This window comes from Drosophila kikkawai, chromosome 3L, assembly GCF_030179895.1.
Source record: "Drosophila kikkawai strain 14028-0561.14 chromosome 3L, DkikHiC1v2, whole genome shotgun sequence".
NCBI classification, from domain to species: Eukaryota; Metazoa; Arthropoda; class Insecta; order Diptera; family Drosophilidae; genus Drosophila; species Drosophila kikkawai.
In genome coordinates, this window is record NC_091730.1 from 6,547,480 (window position 1) to 6,570,755 (window position 23,276).

Here is a 23,276-nt window from a genome sequence, read left to right on the forward strand (position 1 = left end):
TAACTTACTATATTTAAATAAAATAAAAGCAATATAACAGCACTTGCTAACTTAATTCTTAAATTTAAAATTAATATTAAAGCAAATATCGATTAAAAACAAACATGTGCAAGTTATTGTTATTATTGTTATAATTTATATCAGCTTTATAATCAAACCTTACCCACTGTGCCCTCTGCCGCCCTCAAATTTCGCACCCTGATAGATGAAAGTGATAAGCGATCGTAGAGGTAAGGGCAGGTGAGACACATTGTCAACTGAGGATTAATTATATGCATTTTTCTGTGTTTTTAAGGCTTGTTAAAAAAATTAATAATGTAATTATTTACATTTGTCTTGACTGAAGAGCCTTATATAGTTTTAATATAATTATTTTTATTGCCTTACTGCTGAGTTTTCTCGTGTGTGTTTCTCTTCTAAAAATGCAGTGCTCCTTTTTTCTGCTTATCTAAATCTGATTTTCCTAAGTGGGATTTTCTGTAATTACATTACATTAGCGTTTTGTCACAACAATTTGTTTATTATGCTATCTCTCGGTAGTTTTATCTCACATGAAACACGAAACTCGCATAAGTCATAATTTTGAATAAAACGCAATTTTTGTTGAGTGGAGAAATTCCGCAAACAGAACATCATTTTTGTCTATTAAAATATAAGTAATATTATTTATTTACCTCTTAATTATTTCTCTATAAAATTTAAAAGCACTTGAAGTTGTTTTCCTAGCTCTACTGTCACTTCTTCCGATAAGACAAACAATAGATGGTCATCAAAGTCCAACTCTACTGGGACAGACGTTCAAGTTTACTACCCTGAAGGCGCTGCGCTAATCACATTTGCCTGATAACAGCAACATCTATAGGGAGTATAAAGATCCTTAATATAGATTTCGGTTGAAATCATCACATGTTTCTCTTCTCAGATAAGTAATTGATTGTTGACGTCAAACCCGTGCTATCTGGTTTATAAACAAAAAGATTATAGAAAGTAATTGACATTTTAAAGTGGCAAGTGATCCATTTTCAATGTCACAATCGTAACAATGGTGACGCTAGACAAGGATTTATTTACGTCATTCTGCTAAAGTCAGAAGAAGTGGGTATTACGCATCGTTTACCGACATTATCTAGTTTAGGAAAGTTATGGCTGTACTTAAGAATTTGAGAGATTCTCCAGGGGAATTACAAGAAACTGATTAATTGTTTATTTATTACTAATCTATATGTTTAGAAAGAATTAGAATCAATATTTTCCCCGCAAAAAGTATATTCAGTTTTTATTAAATTTGTAACTAATTTTACATTAAACATAAATATGTACTAGTACATACATAGAAATAAAAAAGAGTTATAAGAAAGCTGGATATTTAAAATATTTTACGAATGGTTTAAAAATATATAAATAAAACGCAATTTTTGTTGAGTGGAGAAATTCCCCAAACAGAACATCATTTTTGTCTATTAAAATACAAGTAATATTATTTATTTACCTCTTAATTATTTCTCTATAAAATTTAAAAGCACTTGAAGTTGTTTTCCTAGCTCTACTGTCACTTCTTCCGATAAGACAAACAATAGATGGTACTAGATATGTACTAGTACATACATAGAAATAAAAAAGAGTAATAAGAAAGCTGGATATTTAAAATATTTTACGAATGGTTTAAAAATATAAAAATAAAACGCAATTTTTGTTGAGTGGAGAAATTCCCCAAACAGAACATCATTTTTGTCTATTAAAATACAAGTAATATTATTTATTTACCTCTTAATTATTTCTCTATAAAATTTAAAAGCACTTGAAGTTGTTTTCCTAGCTCTACTGTCACTTCTTCCGATAAGACAAACAATAGATGGTCATCAAAGTCCAACTCTACTGGGACAGACGTTCAAGTTTACTACCCTGAAGGCGCTGCGCTAATCACATTTGCCTGATAACAGCAACATCTATAGGGAGTATAAAGATCCTTAATATAGATTTCGGTTGAAATCATCACATGTTTCTCTTCTCAGATAAGTAATTGATTGTTGACGTCAAACCCGTGCTATCTGGTTTATAAACAAAAAGATTATAGAAAGTAATTGACATTTTAAAGTGGCAAGTGATCCATTTTGAATGCCACAATCGTAACTATGGTGACGCTATTCAAGGATTTATTTACGTCATTCTGCTAAAGTCAGAAGAAGTGGGTATTGCACAACGTTTACCGCCATTATCTAATTTAGGTAACTTATGGCTGTACTTAAGAATTTGAGTGATTCTTCAGGGGAATTACAAAAAACTGATAAATTGTTTATTTATTACTAATCTATATGTTTAGAAAGAATAGGAATCGATATTTTAATTAAATTTTTTTTTAATTTAATTTGTAACTAATTTTACATTACACATAAATATGTATTGGTACATACATATAAATAAAAAAGAGTAATAAAAAAGCTGGATATTTAAAATATTTTACGAATGGTTTAAAAATATATAATATGTGACAATCTTTAAACGAATAAGCAAAAGGTGCGAATTGATTTTAAATATTGGCGCCCTAGGGGTAGTCTGGTAATCAGCACTGATGCGCTGCCAGATCTTTCGTTTATGAGCGACCAATATTGCCAGATCGATAATGCGACCAACATTGCCAGATCGTCAATGCGTGAGCAACCAATGTTTGTCCATCTCTAATCGCCGCCATCATCGCATAATTTTGTTAAAAAATCTTTTAAAGTTTGGCTAATTTCGCGTTTTGGAGGCTGTATTGCAATTAAAAAGTGAAGCAAAAGTGGCACTAGACCGGTGTCCACGCAGTTAATGCCAAGAGCAGCCAGTGAGTGTTGGATTAGCTGCAATTCGACGCCGGACTCTCACCTGGCCGATCGATCGGCGTTTTTTCTCTATATTTTTCTTGGTCTCTGTCTGCTGCGTCTGTGTGTGTGTGCGTGGGTGCTCCGCGGGACTTGTGGTTGATTTTTTGTTGTGTAGGTAAACAAACGCCGCTGATGCGCGAAATGGCGGATCTGGACGCAGTGCACCTGGGGCTGGACGAGAACGAGGCGGACATCGCCGAGGAGCTGCAGGACTTTGAGTTCAACACACGCAGCGAGGCCTCGGAGTCGAATGGCGGCGATTCCACGGACTCGGAACCAAGTATAAGTTCGGTGAGCACCGCCACCTCCTCGCTGGTGGGCACGGGCAAGCGAAAGACCAAGAAGCTGGCCAAGGATTCCCCGGCACCAGAGACAAAGCCTGCAAAGGGCTCCAAGACGAAGAGCAAGCGGGAACCCACGCCGGAGGAGGTGAATGGCAGCGGCAAGAACCAGAAGAGAGAACAGAAGAAGCGCACGGGCAGCGAGTCAGCCAAAAAATCCTCATCGGATACGCCCGAGAAGCCCAAGGTCAAGTCCCCGTCCAGTGAGGATCGAGAGCAGCCGCCCACCAAGAAGGCGAGAGGCAAGAAGACAGCCTCCAATGCAGCTAACGAATCAGGCGGCCACAAGAGCGATGGCAGCGAGGCCGAGGATGAAACACCAGCGCTTCCAGCCCTCGAGTCCGATAGCGAGTCTTCCGACTCGGATTCGGGCACCCAGCACAAGCGAAACGTGGGCAACGGTCGCGGCAAAACCAGTTCCAAGAGCTCCACGCCCGAGAAGGATGCCGGACCGCCAACGCACTCACAGAAGGGCTACGACTACATGACCAAACTGAACTATCTTTTCCGGGATACGCGCTTCTTCCTCATCAAGTCCAACAATAGTGACAACGTCCAGCTGTCCAAGAGCAAGAGCGTGTGGGCCACACTGCCGCAGAACGATGCCAATCTTAATCAGGCCTTTAAGGAGGCCAGGAATGTGTTGCTCATCTTCTCGGTGAACGAGAGCGGTAGGTTGTTTCATTAATGTTAATATTTTCCAGTAATTGGTGTTGGGTATGAGAACGAATATATATATACATATATTTCCTTTTATTTACTCTGCTGCTTTATAATATTTAGTATAAAGATGGCCTAAACAAACCCTAAATTTCATTTTTTTTATTTGTTAATTCAGGGATTAGAATAATTATTATTTAATACAGCTTTATTGGCAATATTTGTTTTGATTCAGACACTGTTTGCCTGCTAGCTGGGGTTTTCCGCTATCGTGTTGTTGTTTTGACTGATATTATGGCAAAGTCGTAGCTCTATTTTGTTGGTTACTTTTTACTAGGTTAGTTATTATCTCAGCTGCTTACTTATTTGCGTAACTTTCCATAACTCAACCTTAGCTCAGCCTAATTGTTTGCTAATTTTGTGTTTACTGAAACTCGAACAGGGAAGAACCTCAATGATTCATTGAGGGAAAAGGGTTTCAATCTTTCCGGCTAGCTTTTTATAAATTTTTAAAATTTTAAAATTAATTTACTACAACTAATAAATCTTGCTTTGCCTTAATCCCCCTCTGCTTACAGGTAAATTTGCAGGATTCGCGCGTATGGCGGCCCCATCGCGGCGGGACATACCCCAGGTGGCCTGGGTGCTGCCGCCGAGCATTTCGCCCAAGGCACTGGGCGGCGTCATCGAGCTGGACTGGATTTGCCGCAAGGAGCTGTCCTTTAATGCCACCCTACACTTGCACAACACCTGGAACGAGGGCAAGCCGGTGAAGATCGGTCGCGACGGCCAGGAGATTGAGCCCAAGATCGGAGGCGAACTGTGCCGCCTCTTTCCCGAGGACGAGCAGATCGAGCTCACACCCATACTCAAGAAATCCAAGGAGACGGCCCGAGTGATGCGGGAGAAGGGGATACACGTGATTTACAAGCCGCCTCGGAGTTTATCCTCGCGTGGCCACGGCGGCGGCGGAAGTGGTGGCGGCGGCGGCCGTGGAGGCCGTGGAGCTGGCCATGACCAGCTGGGTCCGATGCGTCACAAGAGAAGCTACCACGGACCACCGCACCACCGTCCATATCGTCACCATCATGGCATGGGCATGCCGCCGTCTCATGGCGGTGGCTTCAAGCGCAGCGGTTCTCCCTACCGCCAAATGGGCAGTGGCGTTGGCGGTGCGCCCGGCGGTCCCAACGAGATGACCATGCCCTCGTGGGAACGCTATATGTCATCAGCAGCAGCCGCGGAGGCATATGTGGCAGACTACATGCGAAATATGCACGGCCAGCTTCCGCCCCTGCCGTTCGTTCCGCCGTTTGCCCAGCTTCCAATGCCTGGAGCTGGAGCCGGAGCAGCGGGTGCCATGCCACCGGGCGCTGCGGCGGCCATGTACGAACAATTGCCCCCACCGGTGCGATACTATGACGGACCGGGAGCACCGCCTCTGCCGGACTATCCGCCACCCCAGCGGCCACCACCGCCCGGCTTTGATAAGGCGCCCAGCTATGAGGAGTTTGCCGCCTGGAAGAACGCTGGCCTGCCCACCGTGCCGCCGCCAGGCTTTCCCGTTTACGGGGGAGCTCCTAATGGCGGCAGCAATGGTGCAGCAGTGGGCGTTGGCCAGGTGGCAGGCGCCAGCGGAGGCATGGGGCCAGGCGTTGGCGGCGGCGGCGGAGGCGGTGCTTCCGGTCTGGGCGGACCCGGTGGCTATCGCAGTCGGGATGGCAACAACGGCGGCTCCGCGGGCACTCGTCGGCGGGAGTACGGAAATCGCAGCGGCGGATCATCGCGGGATTCGCGACCCTTTCGTGGTGAGCGTGGCGGCGGCGGCGGCCAGCGAAACTATCGGGACAACAGGCGCTAGGCGGGATCGGCAGCGCTAAAATCGCTAGTTTCGGAAAGTGTAATCCTAATCCTCTCGCGCGAGTGAAAATGCTGAAAATGCGCATCGGTATAAGCAAAAAGTAAAAGTAAAAAGTTAATACTAATTAGTAGATCGGAAACCCATGGAACCCTAACCCCTGAATACGGCTATCGTCTGCGAATCGATACAACGTCAACAACAACAACAACAACTCTCTTTCCCCCAATTTCTCTCCAAGCTACACCCTTCCCCCAACCACCACCAAACTCCACTTTATGATTTAAACATAGACTTACGACCTAAGCAAATTTCAAAACAGCAAATTAAATGCTAAATTAAATATTTTAAACAACAAAAAAAAAAAAAAAATACAAAATGAAAGAGAGAAATTGTGAACTTTATTTACCCAAAACAAAATCTCAAAAAAAAATATATATATATGAAAATCAAAGAGAGACTTTAAGAGACGCCCAACAACTACAACAACCAACAACAAATACCATGAACGAACTTAAGTTATAAGAGAAAGAGAGAGAGCAAACAGTGCAAACAGTGATGTGTGTAACGTGTGTGTCAAACCCCACCAGAGTCCCCCTAACCCTTAAACCGCAAAAGTCCCACAAAAACCCAGAGAGTTGGACACAACAGAGGGAATACGTCAAAAAGCCCGAAAACTAAAAGGGAGATTAACTCCCCAAGCAAGAGCAAAAGACTTTCACAACGAGAGGACCCAGTCCCCTCGTCGTCTGTCGTTTTCGATCCGATCTGAGCTTCCTTATACGTAGTATAAAACTAATGCAAACCATTTTTAACCATTTTACATGTCTCGCCGACAGAAGACCGTCCCAGAAACAGACACACATCCGCCTCCACCTCGGGCCCGGAGATCCTCCGTCGCCTCGGGCCCACCTTGGTCCTTGGCCCTTCCGTTAAAAAATCCGAACCTCTAGCCATTCGAACTGTTTGACTGACTCGGGCGATAACGCCTCCCCAATCGATTTCACTTAATAAGACTGCCACATTTTCTCGCTCTTGACAAGCGTTGACCGCTGACAAACACATGCCCGGACAGACCTAGGGATGTTTGTTTCTTTGCAGGATTCCTCTTACTTGGCGTCGGTTGCTGGAAGATAAACTTGAAGGGAATAATGGAAAAGCACCGATGAAGACTGATGATAAATAAAGACTGAGGCTGATAAAAAATATTACAAAATTTTGGTTCTTTTTTGGGGGTTTAAATTATATATTTGGGTTGCAATTCAAGGCCCTTAGCTGGTATGGAGCTATTGGGAAAGTATTCAAAGCTAAAAATCTCATTTTAAATGAGTCTTTCTTCAACAAAATATAATGTTTACTTGCCTTTACCTTTTGTTAAGATTTCTTGGCCATAAAGCTTAGTAAAAACGAGTCATTATAAAAGCTATATATGATTTCTTGTCTTATTGGCATATATGCACCATGAAGACGCCTTCTTATCTGATTTCCTGTTCTTTTTTCCATAAACTCTTACTTATCTAGAGCATACAAATGTATGTACTCTAGGTTTCTGATAAAGAAACAAAAATAAAAGGCTTTGTTCTGCTTGTTTCCAAAGTGGCCTAGGTTAGTTTCTGGTTTTATATTACTCCATGAGTAAAAACCTACATCAAAACTTGTTGACGTTACTTTCTAAAGACTTCAGTAAATCCAGCATTTCAGGAAAATGTAATTACAATTTCTCAACTAAATGATTATCTTTAGGATGTTCAAGCTCCTCAGGACCTAACTCCTATTAAAGGAAAACAAGAGAGAAAGCTAACTTTGGCCAGCCAAAGTTTGTATACCCTTGCAGGTAACAATTAAAATATATCATAACTAAGCCAAAAATGCATTAATTTCGATTCGGAAAGCAGTTTTGTGTTAGTTTTTATTAATTTAAAAAAACTGCATACCAAATTTAAAATTTTAAGAAATCAAAATTTTTGGGCATTTTTGCTAATTTTAATGATGTAACCCCTTATAAAATTTTGCAAAAATGGCCAAAAAATCGATTTCTTCCTGACATATCTAGAAAGATTCCCCTGTTGATGCTGATCAAGAATATATATGGTTTATAGGGTCGGAAACGTCTCCTTCACTGCGTTGCAAACTTCTGACTGAAATTATAATACTCTTGCAGGGTATAAATATAAACCAAATCTTTAAGAATCAAATAGGCTTTTTACAGCCTATGATTTATTTACACATTTCAATGATACAAAAAAGTATAGATTGGGTTGTTGTTGGCTTAACATCCCTCGCACCAGCACTTGAGACTGGGGCTGCAGTGTCCACTGCTTCGTCCTTCCTCCTTGCAAACCCGTCGGCAGGTCTCATTGTCCCAGACTGCGCAAGGACCCTTATATCTGCCAGAGAGGCAGTCAGCTTGGGCCGTGTTGCAGCACAGAGCCACAATGGCCAAGAAAGCAAAGAAAAGGTAAGTAAGTTTGATTTGAACCATTTTAACTTTTGACTTTTGAGGGAGCAAATATGTAATTGCGAAGTTACTGGAAGCGTTTGAACTCCACCACTCCATTAGCAGCTTATATAGTCGCCGGACGAACCCACTATCAAGCAACTGTGCAAATGAGTGGGGGGAAACCATTAAATAAATATTTTTAATTTGCTTTGCAATTTGTTTATCTCATTATTTTCACGATTTGTGTATTTGGTTAACTTAACGCTTCAAGCTTTATGCTAAGCTGGACAGCCTAGCGATAAGTTGCAACTAGATAATATTTTAGTTGTGAGTAAACAACTTTATTTTTTGTCCCGTTATTTCTGAAATTCTAAATTTTTAGAGTATTTCCCTTTATAGATAATAGAATACATTTACAAATGTGCACGCTCAACTTTATTATTTTTCTGAATTTATACATTGAAAATAAAGTCAGGAGGCAGAGATGGCTTAACATCCTTCGCACCAACACTTTAGACTGGGGCTGCAGTGTCCAGTTTGACGGTTTTCCTCCCGGCAGATACGTCTGCAGAGCTCATTGTCCCAAACAGCACAAGGTCCTCTATATTTTCCAGACAGGCAGTCGGCTTCTGCCACTTGGGATCCCAGGACAACGAGGGCCATCAGAGCGAAGAGAAAGTATAGAAACTTGATCTGCACCATCTTAATATAGCGTTTTATGATTACTCAAAGAATTCTGAGCAACGAATGAATTCCCCAAGCCACGTATAAGCTTTTATAGGGGTGTCCGATCCCTCGATGTCGGAGAGAGGCAAATATAACAAGACCACTTGATAAGAATATAAAAGGTGGCTACGGCATCTTTGTTAGACTGTGGAAAACCCAGATTTATTTAGGATTAATTGTAAATTCCCAGGTAATAAATTAATACAAATAACGCTGATTTAGATAAGGATTTCACAAAGGGTCGATTGGTTGCATATGTGCATATATTTTATTATTATTTAACATTTTAAATTCTAATCAGGTTATAGATGACTTTCGGTAATCTCTGGCCTTTTAGACAATAATTTAATAAATTTTCTATGTTAGTTTTTATTTGAGTCTTGAATTTATGATACAAAATCTTAAATGTTGACTCATTTTTCTATCACCATTGCTCGCATACACTAGGCTTGACCTTACAATAAAACCTCACGACAAGAATATAATAGGTCGCAAGCTCATCTTTATAAAATTGTAAAAACCCCAGGCTAATATTGATTGTGAAAATCCCAAGTAATAAAAGAAGGTAAAGAAGAAAGAATAAGATAAGGATTGCAAAGTTGAAAACGCTGCTTTCATAAAGAAATTAGGACAAGACTAAAAATATAAATACTTATGCTTATGCTTCTAACTAAACTTACCTCGCCTACATTATTATCATTAAAATAGGTCAGTATAGGTATCATAAATCTTTAGAGGACAGTCTCAGCCCAAAAGTATGCCTCACAACGCACTTCAATCTTTACACTTATCAAGTTTTTTACTTCAGTTTTGAGTTGAGTTTAAAATTTACTTCCTCATAACACACCCCTTAAAATATATTCCCTTCAGTTCCTTAATTTTAAAAATCCAAATTATAATCACTCACAATATGTATAATATTTATTATTTATTGTTTATGGTTCTTTTTGTTTTACGAAAATTAAATATAATCATACAACGAACAAACTTACACATACATTTTATAATGCAATTAAAACATTGACTTTATATATATATATATTTCTTTTATACTTTCATTTATCGCTTTAGCTTTTAAGTAGACACACGGTAATTTTTCAACTTTTTCGGTTCTGATTCTGTTTTCTTTTTTAATTTGTTGGCCCTTGGCGCATTAAGGTTGTGTCTGTGTGTGTGGCATACAATTAAATAATTATAATGTATATATGTATATAAAAAATACAAAAACAATTCGGCCTGGATGGTTGATCGTGTCTGTCTTCTATCAATTGTCCGAAAATTGCATCTGTTCTCACTGCGGCGGAACTTGACTCGACCGCCGCTTATCCTTGTCCTTCTCCTTCTCCTTGTCTCCCTTGCGTCCAAAGATGCGGAACATACCGCTGCGCCGCTCCTCCTTGGTGCCCTTGCTGCTGCTTCCCTTCACACCCGAAACGGAGGATATGGACTGGGCCTCGCTCTCGCTGGAACTCTCTGCGGAGACGCGCGAGAAGCTGATTGAGTCGGGCTGCAGGGAGACGGGTCGGTTGCTCTCAAAGCGGGTGGTGCCCCAACCTGACGGTATAAATAAGAAAAGTGTGAGTGAAAGGAGTCTTTAAATGTGTATATAGAATCATCATGCAAGGAGTAGTATGTGGATAACATATAGTGGAGTTTCAGGAGGTGAACTAGCATTAAGAGATATTATTCTTAACTTAAAGGAAAGGGGGAAAAAGGTACAGGTTTCTTTGAAATTCTGCAACTCGAACCAAACGTTTCTTTTCAGCTGCCTCTTTCACTTTCTCAAGATTCTTTCTTTAGTCGTTTTGGTTCGAGCTGCAGATAATTCGATCAAGTATAGAGTTATCCTGAAATATTTAAAGAAAAATCAATAGAAAATACTTTGCAAACTCGTGCGCAGATAGGAACGCCGGGTTAGCTTGGCCGGTTTGAAGGTAGAGCAACCTTTTAAAGGCAGGCATGCAGTAAAAACAGAAATAAACAGAGAAGAATATATACATATATACAAGGAGACAATATCAGCCATAAACAGAGAAGAATATATACAGAAGGAGCCAAGATAAATAGATAATAAAATATATACACAGAAATCTGATCAGCCATAACTTTAACCATGCACTTAAGTCTAAGAATCCAGGATCAAGGCCAAATCATAATATACAGTTTGTGTTAGGATTAAGGATGAGTTTCGTCTAACCACCGATTCCGTTTCCAATTTCATTTGATTCGTTATTGTTATTCAGATGCAGACCCATATAGCTTGGATTACTGATGGCATTGTTAGGCTCCGCGGAGCCACCGGATGATGATTTGGTCGATGAGGTGGGCGAGCTGGTTAAATGCCACACCGTGCGACTGCTCGAGGTCACTTGGTGGGTGGTACTTGAGGTGGTTGTGGTGGTGGTGGTGGTGATGATGGAGCCTTGCTTCACATTACCATTGCCATTGCTGCTGGCCCCGCTGCTGGAGTAAGTTACGCTGGTCCTCCCGCTGCTGCCGTTGTTGTTGTGCGCCTCCATTTCGATGAACTTGCGCGTGGAATCGATCCTGCCGGAGGGTACCCTCTGCTGTTGCTGCTGTCTCGTCAGGTTGTTGTTGTAGTAATCCGGCTGACTGGCCGCCGCATTGAAGGCATTGATACGCTGCTGAACCTGCGCCTGCTGCTGATGGGAATGGGACTGCTGGGGCTGCTGCCTCTGGTGGCCACCCACTGGTGGCATTGTCGTGGGTAAAGGCGGCGGATTATCTAATAGCCCAGCGGCATCGTTGTAAGAGGACAATTTTGTACAATGTGAGTGAGGAGGAGTAATGTGGAGGAGGAGCAGGTGGCGGTGGTGGTGTATGGGACAGAGAGACACAAATGGCTGCCTTACTTACTACTCCCTTGGGAAAACTCACCCGATTGTCTGGCCTCGCTGTTGCGTGTCAGCACCGCACTGTCATCCTTAAAGCTGTTCCCGTTCTGCTGCACACCGCTGGCACCGCCGGCGGGCAAGGTGGCAGAGCGTCCGTCCGTCAGATCTAGGAAATATTTTCCCTTTAAATAATATCATTTTAAAGGACATATCCTCCTTACCATTGCTGGAACTCTGGCGATTGCGTAGCACAACTAGATTCTCCTGGCTCTGGCGACTGCTGGCCACCGGTGGCGCTCCTCTGGGCGGAATGGGTGGCTTCTGGTCGAATCCAGAGCTGGGGGAACTGGGCTGGGATTGCTGCTGCTGCTGTTGTTGCTGCTGCTGCTGCTGCATCTGTCTTTGCAGGAAGGCCATTTGGGGAGTAGCTGTGCCATCCAGTACCTGTCCACCACTCGTGCGACGCTGGGAATCGGGCGAGGAGTTGCGGGAGCTGACTGGCGACTCCACGCTGCTGGTAACCTTAATGTCAGGCGAGCTGCTCGACTGTTGCTACAGAAAGGCAAGAAAAAAGACGAAATATAAGTTAAAAAACTTCACTTGCTTCAGAGAAACACCCACCTTCATGGACTCGTCGTAGCTGAGCAGCTGTAGGTTCGGCGGCAGACTGGCATGGAAGGATATCTTGCGCACCCAGTCGTTGAGAATGTCCAAAGATGGAGCCTCAAACAGGAACTCGGAGCCATCGGGCAGCTTCAGCCGGAAGACGTACTTCTTCTTGGTGTAATCCTCCGCCCGCTCGCACTTGGCTCCCAGGATGTTGACCGGCGCCGTGGCTGTTTTCTGCTGCAGGAAATCGTTCTCGTCCTTGAAGAAGCACACCAACTGGCCACAGAGCACGGTGTGGAACTGCTTCCATGACCGCACAGGCGCCTTCTTGCCTCCCGACTGCAGTCCATGCTTGCGCTCCAGACTTCCCTGGATCTCTACGGGCGGTAGATCGAATCCTTCGCCCTTTTGGTTCTTCCTGAAGGACTGAGCCCGCCGCCTGGTGGTAAACGAGGGTGTCCTCTTGGCCTGCTTTGGCTGCACCTTCATGCTCTCCGCTCGTTTTACATTTGCATCCGCGGAGCCGCGACGCAGGCGATCACCAAACATGCCGCTGGAGCTGCTCTTCTGCAGGGCCAAGTGCTCGTTCTCATCGCTGAATTGTGGCCTCAACTGGGCCTGACCCACCGAGGGCGATTGGGTTCCGGGGCCAGCGGTCTGGGCTGGGGTTACCATGGGCGAGGAGAAGATGGGGGTCTTCTCCTGCGATGCAGCATTCTGGCGATGTTCCTGCTGTTTTTCCGCTCGCCGCCGCTCATCCGCCAGGCGCTGCAGTTCCCGCTGCTTGATCTGCTCCAGGCGCTCCTTCTCCAAGCGCTCCTTCTCCTGCCGCTTGCTGATCTTCTCCTGCTCCAGCTGCTGACGGAAGAGCTGCTCCAGCAGCGTGATCCGCTTGATGGCCTGGAACTTCTCCTCCTGGGCGGCCACCGTCTTCTCAAAGTCCTCGTGCCGGCGCAATAGATCCTCTACCTGTGGTATCGAGTCGCCCAGCTTGGCATCCTTGAGCTGAGGCTCGCGGCTGCTAATCCATTGCTCCAGGATCTCGGCATCCTTAAGGAAGAGCTGCGTGTCCAAGTTGAGTTCGTAGATCTCGCGGCGCTTGTTGAGCGTGTGCTTCAGCAGTTCGTGACGCGCCTGCAGGACCTTGATCTTGTCCTCCACCTCGTGGGCGAGGAAGTGCTTCTCCTGAATCAACTGCTGGCCATTGGCTGCAAACTTGGCGAAGGTTTCATCCCTGGCACGGATCTCCGTGTCGTGGTCCTTGGTACTGGCTAAGAGGAGCTCGGCTCCTGCCACGCTGGTGGCCAGTTCGGGGGCCGTGATCTTGGCCAGCATTTCATTGATCCAGGCTATCAAGTCGCGATATTCGTCGAAGTAGGATTGCAACTGCTCCGCTTGGCTGAGCTTGCTCTTCCTGGCTCCCGTCTTCTCCCTCAGATCCGTCCATGCCTCCACAGTCTCATCCCGCTTCACCTCGATGTGCTCCTTGGCATCTGGGTAGATCTCGCCCAGCTTGACCGCCTCGGCCAAGACAGAGTCCACCTGGCCCTGGATGGCCACCAGTTCGGACTCAAACACCTGGTGCTTCCTGCCCAGAGCCTGAATGCTCTCCAGATCCTGGCCATAGTCCTCGGAGATGAGTGAGGCATCCTTTTCGTTGATCAGCTGGATGGTTTCATCGGCCACACGGTCGTAGACATGGACCTGCTTGGCCCCCGCCAGGGCATCCTGGCGAGCGTGCACCAGATCCTTGAGCTCCTCCCACAGCTGCTTGGTTTCATCCCGCTTGGACTTGATAGAGCTCCTGTAGGGATTGTTCTCTTGAATGAGGCGGTCGCCACGCTCCAGGCAGGCCTCCACGCGTGCCTCATTGGCATTCAGGTTGGAAACAAAGGACTCAAAGGCCAGGATGAGCTGCTCTACATGCTCCACATCCTCGCCGTAATCCTCGCTGGCTGTCACGGTCATCTGATCGCCCACCCACTCGTGCAGCTCCTCCGTTTCCCGCAGATACTCAAACAGCTTCTTGCACTCGCCAAGGCGCAGCTCGCGCTCCTTGGCCAGGCGGAGCAGGTCCTCGTACTGCTGACCCACCTGACCGTTCTTTTCCGCAATGTTGGCGCTGTCAAAGTGATTCCTCTCGATCAGCCCAGTGGCCAACTTAGCCACCTTTTCGATGGAGGGCTTGAAGGCAGTGAGTTCACGCTGCAGGACTTCCAGCTTCTTCTGGTGACCCTGCACGGAGACCTCATCCCGGCCATAGTCGCTGCTGGCCAGCACTGGACGCTTCTCTCGCATCCAGGCATCCGCCTCGTTGGCCTCCACGTAAAACAGTTGACTCTCCACGGCGTCCAGGAGACGCAGTCGTCGAATGGCGGCCAAGTCCCTCAGCTGGACAAGTTGCTTTTGGAGCAGCTCCGACTTGTACTGGATCTGCTCGCTGGCAAAATGATTGTCGCGGATCATCTGCTGACCTCGCTGGAGAAGCGCCTGAATCAAGGGCTCCTGGGAGGTGAGCTCCGCCTCCAGAGAGTTGTGCTTCTTTTGGAGGCCTTGCACGGACAGGAGACTAGTGCCAAGGTCTTGCGATCCCGCCACCAGCTGTTTCTCCGCCAGCCACTGCAGCTCGTCCTCGGCATCGCGGAGGAACTGCTGCAGACTCAGGGAGTCCTCGAGGTTCTCCCTGCGTATGCCCAGAGGCTCGTGCAGGGTGTTGTACCTACGTATGCTGGCTGTGGCGCGTTCATGGATTTCATGGCGCAGGAAGTGATCCGCTTGGAAGAACAGCTCATCCTTCTGTTTCAGCTGATCGGCCAGCTCACCATGATGGGCCACATCGGCCTCCAGGCGCTCATGCTTCTTCAGCAGATTGCTGACCGCTGCCAAATCCTTGCCATAATCCTCGCTGCTCAGCTGCAGCTCCACCTCGTCCATCCAGTTGTTGAACTCGTCCAGACTGCGGCTAAAGGCCAGGGCCTCGTAGGCCTGCTGCAGCTTGTCCTTCTTGGTCTGGGAGGCAGCCTTCAGCTTGTGCCAATCCCCCTCGAGGAGCTGCACCTGCTGGGCGATCTCGTCGCGGGCAAAGTGCTCGCCGCGGATGAGGCGTTCGCCCTCATGGATAACCGACTGGACACGCGGGGAGTTGCTCAGCAGCTCTGCATCAAAGGCGGCATGCTTCTGGATTTTGCTTTGGAGATTGCTTGGCTCCCGGTAGTTCTCGTCCAGAGCCACCTGGAGCTTCTGCACCAGCCAGCGATCGATCTCGTAGAGACTGCGCAGGAACTCCTGTAGCTGAAGGGACTGCAATAGGCGCTGCTTGCGCTCCTCTGAAAGTTCCAGCAGCTTCTGCTTCCTCCTTAGGATGTAGGCCAGCTTCTCGCGGATCAAATCCGCATCCTTGGGCTCACCCTCCAGTATGCTATTGGCGAACTTTTGCAGTGTATCCACATGATCGGCATGCAGCAGCTTCTCGAAGGCATCATGCTTCTTGAGGAGACGCTCCACCGCTGTGTAGGAATCACCCAGATCGTCGTTGTTGAGGAAGGCCTCCTTGTTGGCCAGCCACAGTTCCACTTGCTCTACTTGAGCCTTGAACAGCTGCAGCTGATGGGCTTCGGTGAGATCCCTAGCCCTCTCGGTCCAAGCCTCGTTCAGGGTCTGATGCAGCTCCTCTAGAACCAGGAGGTACCTGCGCACATTCTCCGGCTGCTGTTGCTGTGGTCGCGTGGATAGCAGGTCACCTTGCTTCTTGAGTCCAGCAAAGGCCTCCTCCCTGCCCTCGATCTCCACCTTGCGCTCCTGGTGCAGCTCCAGCTGCGTCTCGCAATCATTGATCGTGGACGGAGCCTGGGCATTGTTCATCTTCTTGACCATGTCGTTCACCCAGAGCTCCAGCTCCTTTACGTCCGACACGAACTTGTGGGCCAAGTAGGCCTCGTTCAGGATGCTCTGCCGCTTGACGGACAAGGCCTGCAGATTACCCCAAGACTTGTGCAGTTCCTCCAACTTCCTTTCAATGTGCACAGCGCCACGTTCTGGATATTTTTTGATCAGGAACTCGGCAGCCGTTTCGTGATGATCAATCTTCTGCTTGACGGCTGACATATCTCTTTCCAAGGCCTCCTCGCGTCGTATCAAAGCCTCGACTGCAGCCAGATCCCTTCCCGTGTCCGTGGAGCTCATGGCAAGAGATTTCTCGGCAATTCTCTCCGCCGTGTCGTCCACATCGCGATTGAAGACATGGATCTCGTTGGCACCGCCCAGCAGGGCACGGTAGGCATTAAGTGCTCCTTGGAGCTGCCGCCAGTTGTAGTTAAAGTCCTTGCGCCGCTTGTCCACACTCTGGCTATCGGCTGGGAGTTGGGCCTGGTTCATCAGCTTGTCGGCCAGCTGGTTGATGTGCTTCACGCGTTGGTCGTCCACTCGCATGTCCGAGTCCACGTCGTCCAGCTTCCGCATGAGGGCGTTGCAATGCTCCAGATCGCGGCCCGTGTCACTGGCCTGCACCATCATCTCCTTGTCGCGTATCCAGGCCTCGATCTTGTCCAGCTGGCTGTTGAACTCCAGACTGTCCTGCGCCTCCTCCAGACCCCGACCTCGCTGCTCCAGCTCAGCCAGGAGTCCTTGCCAGGCCTGCAGCACTCTCTCGATGGCCAGCTTGATCTCGGGCGAGGATTCATGCTGTTTGCTAAGGAGGATCACGCCGGTGTCTTGAATCTCCTGAATGCGACCCTGGTTGGCGGCAACCTCGGCCTGGAAGGCCTGGTGCTTCTGCAGCTTCTTGATCTTCTCGTCCAGATTGGCCACCTCGGCATAGCTAGCGGCATCGGCCTCCAGCTTCTTCTGCTTCTCGCTGATCCAGGACTCTGCCTCGGCACAATCCCTAACGAACTTGGCGTACAGCAGGGCATCTTCCAACTTGTAGCGACGCACGGCGCACAGATCCTTGACCTTCTGGCGGCGTCCCAGGACGCCCTGAAGGATGGTCTGGATATTGGCGCTATCATAGTGACGCTGCTCGATCAGCTTGCGGCCGTGTTCCTGCAGCAGAGCCACCTTCTCCTCCTGCGTCTGGATCAACCGCTCGAACTCGTCATGCTTCCTGATCTGGTTCTGGACATCCTCCACGGTCTGGCCAAAGTCGGAGCTGCTCAAGGCCGCTTGCTGGGAGCTGGAGAGATTGTCTATTTGCTTGGCATCCCGCAGGAAGCAGAACAGATCGATCTTCTGCTCCAGCATGATCTTCTTCTTGTTCCAGGCGGCATGCAGCTTCTGGCGCTCGTCCAGCATGGCGGCGCACTTCTCCTCCACATCGGCGGCGGCATAGTGACCAGTCTGGACCATAGAGTCGCTCAGTTCGTTGAGGTAGCGGAACTTGTCTTCCCTGGCCTCAATCTCTCCATAGATGGCATCGTGTTGAATCTTCAGAGCCGTGGCTCCTGCAGCATCGCTGACATGCTCCTCGGCCTGGAGGGCAGCCCGCAGGTTGGAGGACCAGGAGACAATGTCCCGGACATCGGTGAGGAAGGTTTGCAGATCAGAGCTGGCAGCCAGACGATCACCGCGAGCAGTGGACCTCTCTTTAAGGTCATTCCAGGCAGCCACCACCTTGTCCTGCTGCTGGGCAATTGCCGTGGCATTCGAAGGATACTTGGCCTGCAGGCGCACAGAGTCCTCTACCAGCACCTGGAGTTGGGCCTCCAGGGCCACCAGATCGTTCTCAAAGCCCTCGTGCTTGCGCAGCAAAGCCAAAGCAGAGTTCAGATCCTTGCCCAGTTCGTTTGACAGAGCAGCATTCTTGTCCTGAATCCGGAACAGGGCCTCGGCCACGTCCCGATGGAAGCGGTGAATCTCGCCGGCGGCATGGAGCTTCTGCTCGCGCTGGTTCAGCAGCTGCAGAAGGTTCTCCCAGGAAGTTCTTCGGGGGAAAATTACAAATAGGGATAGGATAGGAATAAAGATAAAGAAAAGGGCTTCCGCCAAACTCACCTCAGTTGCTCCTGTCGCCTCTCCACCTCGTTGGCATAGGGACTCTCCGAATCAATCAACTTCTTGGCCAGCAGCTCGCACTGATCCACCCGATCTGCTCCCACCTCCACGCGATGCTTGAGGTCATCAAACTTATTTTGCAGCAACTGCAAATGCTCAAAGTCCTGGCCATAGTCCTCGGAAGAGGCAGCCTGCTCCTGCTCACGGATCCATTGCTCCACCTCGTCAGACTCCAGGAAGTACTCATGCTTGTACAGGCTCTCCATGAGACGCACCTGGCGCTGGGAGGCTAGCTTGTGCAGAGACTTGAGCATCTTCTCGATGAGCTGCTGCTTTGCGGCCAGCACCTTGCTGTCCGGATGATGGGCAGCCACCATGGCGGCGCAGCTGTGTCCCATTTCGGTGACAATGCCCGAGTAGGTGTCCAGCTCCAACTCGATGGTCTTGTGCTTGGTGAGCAGCTTGGCCGCAGAGTCGCGGTCACGGCCGTACTCCGTGGAACGCAAGGCATTGTTGCGCTCACCCAGCCAGGACTCGATCTCGCCGGCGTCGAACAGATACTGCTGGGCTTTTAGGGACATGTCCAGCTTGCGCGAACGCTCGTTGCAGTGGCGCTCCAAATCCTGCCAGGCCTGCTCCAGCTGCTGGCACAGGTTCTCCACCTGCTCCCGCTCCGGATGCTGCTGCGAGACCAGAGACTGACCCGCCTGCAGAGCCTTATTGATCATGGGCTGATGGCCCTTGATCTCCGCCTCCAGCTTCTTGTGCTTCTTGTGCAGGGACTGGGCCTGGTGCAAATTCTGGCCCAGTTCGTTGGACTTGGCCGCCGGCAGGTGGTCATTGATCCACTGGAACTCGGCATCCAACTCGAACACAAACTTGTGGTAGTTGAGGCTCTCCTCCAGCTTGGCTCGCCGGCGCTGGGTGGGATCCCGCAGGTCCTTGAAGCGTTGTTGCAGCTCCTTGGTGCCAGCCTCAATGTTCCTTGCATTAAAGTGACCCTCGTGGGCCATGTCGTCGCCGGTGGACACCAACTCGGCCACCTTCTGGTCCCAGATGGTGATCTCGGACTCCAGGATCTGCTGCTTGTTAATCAGATCCTTGCAGCTGCGTAGATCGTTGCCCACATCTCCGCTGCGCAGGGCTGCGTCCAGTTCGTCCACCTTCTTCTTGGCATCCTCCAGGGCACGGTTATGCTCGCGTTGCGAGGCAGCCTGCTCCAGCTTGCGACCCTTGTCTTCGGAGAGTGTCAACAGCTCCTTCCAGCGCTTGTTGAGATCCGCCACGCGGGCCTCCACCTCGGGTACTCGGTTGCCGGCCTGGACCAAAGCCTGTCCATCCTTGGTGACGTTGCGCAGCTGACCCTCGTTTGCACGCAGTTCGCGCTCAAAGGCCTGATGCTTCTGGAGCTTGCGTGGCAGGTTGCTCAGATCCCGGTAGTTCTCGTCGCCGGCAATTCGCGTCTTGTCCTGAAGCCAGACCTTGAGGTCATCGGCCTCGGCGGCGAACTTGTGGAAGTCCTTGGAGGCCTGCAGGAGGCGCTTGCGTTCAAAGGCGCGATCTCGGACAGCTTTGCGCTTGCCCAGCACTTGCTGGCGGCGATCTCCGATGCTGGAAGGGAAGTGGGTTAAGTGGGTTAAGCGGGATAAGGGAAAAGGATCGAAAATTAACTCACTATTTTGAATCGTAGTGATCGTTGGCAACCAGCTTGTCTGCATTGTCCGAGAAGCCCTTGAGGATCTTGTCCTGGGCCATTAGACTCTTCTCAAAGTCCAAGTGACGCTTCAGTATGGCCTCCACCTCGTCTAGAGAGGACTGAAAGAGAGATATAACCTTTAGAAACACTCAGAAAAAAACAAAAAGCTCTCGGAGAACTCACCCCCAGGTTGTTGTACTCCAGGAAGGCCTCGTGACTCTTGGTGGTGGCATCTATTTTGTCAGCTTCGCGGTTGAACATTTGCAACTCGACGCACTGCAGCAGCCATTTCTGCTTCTCGGCCCAGCCGCGGTGAATGGCATCCTGCTCGGCCTTAAGGCGCTCAATAAGAGCCACCGTCTCCGCCATATTGGGCTTGCCGTCGGACAACTGCTTGCCCAACTGGATGACCTCGACGAATTCGGTGTCGTGGGCTCGGATATCATCACCCAGATCATTGTGCTTCTTCAGCAGATTGTTGGCCGTCTCAACGTCGCGGGCCGACTCATCGGCATTCAGTTGATCCTTGACGGAATCAATCCAGGCCAGGAGGACCTTGGCACTGTTGTTGAAGATCTGCTGGCCGACCTCACTCTCGATGCGATTGCGTAGGTCATTGCCACGCTGTTGGACCTGCTGCCACATGTCCTGGACCTCCTGCTGGCGTGCATTTACGTTGTCCTTCTCCGCGGGATAGGCATTCTTCACGGAGTTGCCCAGGTAAGTCACCCGGTTCACCTTATCCTCTACTGGAGCCAGTTCCCGCTCGAGGTTCTGGTGGCGACGCTGGAGAGCTTGGACTGTCCTCAGATCGGGCGTGATGACGGCCGTGTCCAGCTGCAACATCTTCTCGCTCATCCAGACCTTGGCCTCGTCGCAGGTGCGGTTGAAGAGCTCCACACTGGAGGCTCCCTCCAAGCTCTTCTCGCGCTGGGCCTTGGCATTGTTGAGACGCTGCCAGATCTGATGGATCTGGCGCTGGCGGGCAATGATCTTGTCCAGCTGAGAGTGACCCTGACGGCGGAAGGTATCCACGGCGCCGTCGATCTCCTCCACCCGCTTCGAGGCAGCCGATAGATCGGTGATGAACTTCTCAAACTTGCGCTTGGCATTGTCCACACCCTCGCCATCGTCTGTCTTGATCATGCGCTCCTTCTCCTTCATCCACTTTTCGAAATCGTCGCACTCGCGGTAGAAGCCAAACAGGTGAATCGAGTCTTCTAGGAGAGCATGGCGCTTCTGGGCCATCTCCTGCAGCTCATCGTAAGTCTGGTTGATTCTCTGCTGGCGCTTTTCCACGCTGTCGGCGTTCTCGTTGATGCTTTGAGTGGAGGTTCGCCGTTGGACAAGGGGCTTGGGGGCCACGCTTACCGGTTTGATCCTCTTCACGGGTACCACCTGGCGCACTAGGATGGTTTTCTTCACCTTTTGGAGGGACTTGACCTTCTCCGCCTTGGGCACAATGCAGGCCACTGGTCGGGGCTCAATCTCGCGTACGTAGTTGGCCGGAACAAAGCCCTCGAGGCCGTTATCTTTGCGCACGCACCACCAGTCATCGTTGGTCTTGGACTTGAGCAGCATTACCTCGCCCTTGTCCATCTTCATGCCCTGCCCCTCGAAGGGAAACAGGGACTTGACATGCGGCAGCAGCTTCGTCTCGGTGACCTTCTTGTGCTCCAGCTTCTCCACCCACTCGTCCTCCCACACCTCCTTGGGCACTAGACGCGTCTCGTTGACCCACTCCTCCTGCTCCACCTCTGGAAGTTCCGGCTCCACGGCGGATAGTTCCAGCGTGCAAATGCCCGCCTTGATCAGCTTATCCGCCTGCTGGTTCAGGTTGAGAATGTCCCCGGAGTAGGCATTCAGCTCGCCCTGCAGATCCCGATGGCGCTGCAGCAAAGCCTGAGCCGATGGCTCATCATTTCCATAGTCACGGGAGTTGACCAAAGCCATCTTCTCGTTCAGCCAGGACTCGGCTTCGTTGGCATCCGTGTAGAACTGATAGGCCTCAGCGGCGTCCTCCAGCTGCCTGCGCCGGAGCTCAACCAGAGCCTCCAAGGCCTGCCAGTGCTCCGCCAGAGAATCAATACGGCTCTGGATCTCAGAGGAGCGAGGATGCTCTTCCCCAATCAGGCGCTTGCCCGCCTCGGACATCTGTCCAGACTTGGGCTTGCGGGACTTGATTTCATCCTCCAGGGCCTTGTGTTTCTGCTGCAGAGAGAGCACTGCCCGCAGATCCTTGGCCGTTATGCCGGTCTTGCAGATGCGCTGCTTGTCCACCAGCCAGGACTCTTCGTTGTCGTAGTCCTCCATGAAGTGGTGGAAGTTGCGGGCCTCCTCCAGGCGAGCTCTCCTCGCTGCCGAGCGACGCAGCAGCTCCGAGTAGGCTTCCTCCAGTTCCGCCAGCCTCTGGGCCAGCAGAGCTGCATCCTTGTGCTCGGAGTTCTTGTAGGGCAGCGCCTGGCGATTGAAGCGCTTCAGGGTCTCGCCGTAGGTGTTCACCTGCAGCTCTTGCAGGGAGTGAGCCTGCAGGAGCTCCTCCACGCCCAGGAGATGGGGACCCACATCCTCGGAGGCAAACTGCTGCTGCAGATCTCGCACTGCCTCCGTGGTGCTGGCAATCTCACGCAGCAGGTTCATTAGGTTGCTCATCTGGGAGAGGTTCAGACGCTGGTTCTCTAGCAGCTCTAGGAGCTGTCGCCACTTGGCCATCACCTCCTGCTCTCGACGCTTTACCCGCTCCTTGCCATGATAGTTCTCCCTATCCAGCTCCTCGGCCATGGCAGTCAGGTCATTGAATCGCTCCACACGCGCCAGGATATCAGCCGAGATGGCCTCGTGTTTCTTTAGAGTGGCATCCACCTGGCGCAAGTAGCGTGGATCGGACAGGACCTGAATCATCTCCTTCAGATAGCCCTCACGCAGCACTGATTTCTTTTCGAACTTGTAGTTGAGCTGTTCCAGCTTCTCCTGACGCAACAGCTCCTCTCGCAAGGCCACCTCGCGATGATGCTCGGCGTACTCGAGGATCTGCCAGGCCTTTTCAATGTCGTTGACCAGCTGCCCATCCTGCGGATTGTAAGGCGGCTGATTGAGAGCCTTCAGCAGGGTATTGATGGTGAAGTACAGAGCCTCGATCTCGCTGCGCTCCTTGTACCTTTTAGAGAGGAATTTACCATTAAAATCATCTTTCTCTCTCTCTCTCCTCGCTTCAAGATTTGATTTGTTGGGAATATGGTTAC

The 23,276-nt window shown here is 49.4% G+C and overlaps 4 protein-coding genes across 8 annotated transcripts in view; 1 reads left to right on the forward strand and 3 right to left on the reverse strand.

The window, feature by feature from the left end:
• The first annotated feature begins 2,664 nt into the window (after positions 1-2,664).
• Ythdc1 (YTH domain containing 1) lies at positions 2,665-6,104 on the forward strand. The gene is made up of 3 exons (XM_017165840.3): positions 2,665-2,821; positions 2,977-3,873; positions 4,441-6,104. The coding sequence occupies exons 1-3, from the start codon at positions 2,806-2,808 to the stop codon at positions 5,721-5,723; spliced, it is 2,196 nt and encodes a 731-aa protein (XP_017021329.1). The 5' UTR covers positions 2,665-2,805; the 3' UTR covers positions 5,724-6,104.
• Positions 6,105-7,902: 1,798 nt separating this feature from the next.
• LOC108073866 (drosomycin-like) lies at positions 7,903-8,268 on the reverse strand. The gene has a single exon (XM_017165652.3). The coding sequence runs from the start codon at positions 8,200-8,202 to the stop codon at positions 7,990-7,992; it is 213 nt and encodes a 70-aa protein (XP_017021141.1). The 5' UTR covers positions 8,203-8,268; the 3' UTR covers positions 7,903-7,989.
• Positions 8,269-8,572: 304 nt separating this feature from the next.
• LOC108073928 (drosomycin-like) lies at positions 8,573-8,917 on the reverse strand. Its single transcript, XM_017165728.3, has one exon. The coding sequence runs from the start codon at positions 8,860-8,862 to the stop codon at positions 8,650-8,652; it is 213 nt and encodes a 70-aa protein (XP_017021217.1). The 5' UTR covers positions 8,863-8,917; the 3' UTR covers positions 8,573-8,649.
• An 862-nt stretch (positions 8,918-9,779) lies between these two features.
• kst (spectrin beta chain, non-erythrocytic 5 kst) overlaps positions 9,780-23,276 on the reverse strand; it is a 34,615-nt gene continuing 21,118 nt past the window's right edge. For 2 of the 5 annotated variants that reach the window (XM_017165726.3, XM_070285693.1), the window contains 8 exons: positions 20,218-23,191; positions 20,014-20,153; positions 18,339-19,949; positions 12,363-18,267; positions 11,963-12,293; positions 11,785-11,907; positions 11,324-11,632; positions 9,780-10,440 (listed from right to left, as the gene is read on the reverse strand). In XM_017165726.3, coding sequence (XP_017021215.1) covers positions 10,178-10,440; positions 11,324-11,632; positions 11,785-11,907; positions 11,963-12,293; positions 12,363-18,267; positions 18,339-19,949; positions 20,014-20,153; positions 20,218-23,191 — 11,656 coding nt within the window. In that variant the 3' untranslated portion in view covers positions 9,780-10,177. Of the gene's footprint in view, positions 10,441-11,083; positions 11,633-11,784; positions 11,908-11,962; positions 12,294-12,362; positions 18,268-18,338; positions 19,950-20,013; positions 20,154-20,217; positions 23,192-23,276 lie in introns of all 5 variants that reach the window. The other 3 variants (XM_070285692.1, XM_070285691.1, XM_070285694.1) reach the window with 3 other exon arrangements.

Bases quoted from the DNA above. Each gene is read 5' to 3' on its own strand.
- Ythdc1 (XM_017165840.3), top strand. The intron at 3,874-4,440 runs GTAGGTTGTTTC...CTCTGCTTACAG, and splicing joins CTTCTCGGTGAACGAGAGCG to GTAAATTTGCAGGATTCGCG.
- LOC108073866 (XM_017165652.3), bottom strand. From the start codon at position 8,202: ATGGTTCAAATCAAACTTACTTACCTTTTCTTTGCTTTCTTGGCCATT.
- LOC108073928 (XM_017165728.3), bottom strand. From the start codon at position 8,862: ATGGTGCAGATCAAGTTTCTATACTTTCTCTTCGCTCTGATGGCCCTC.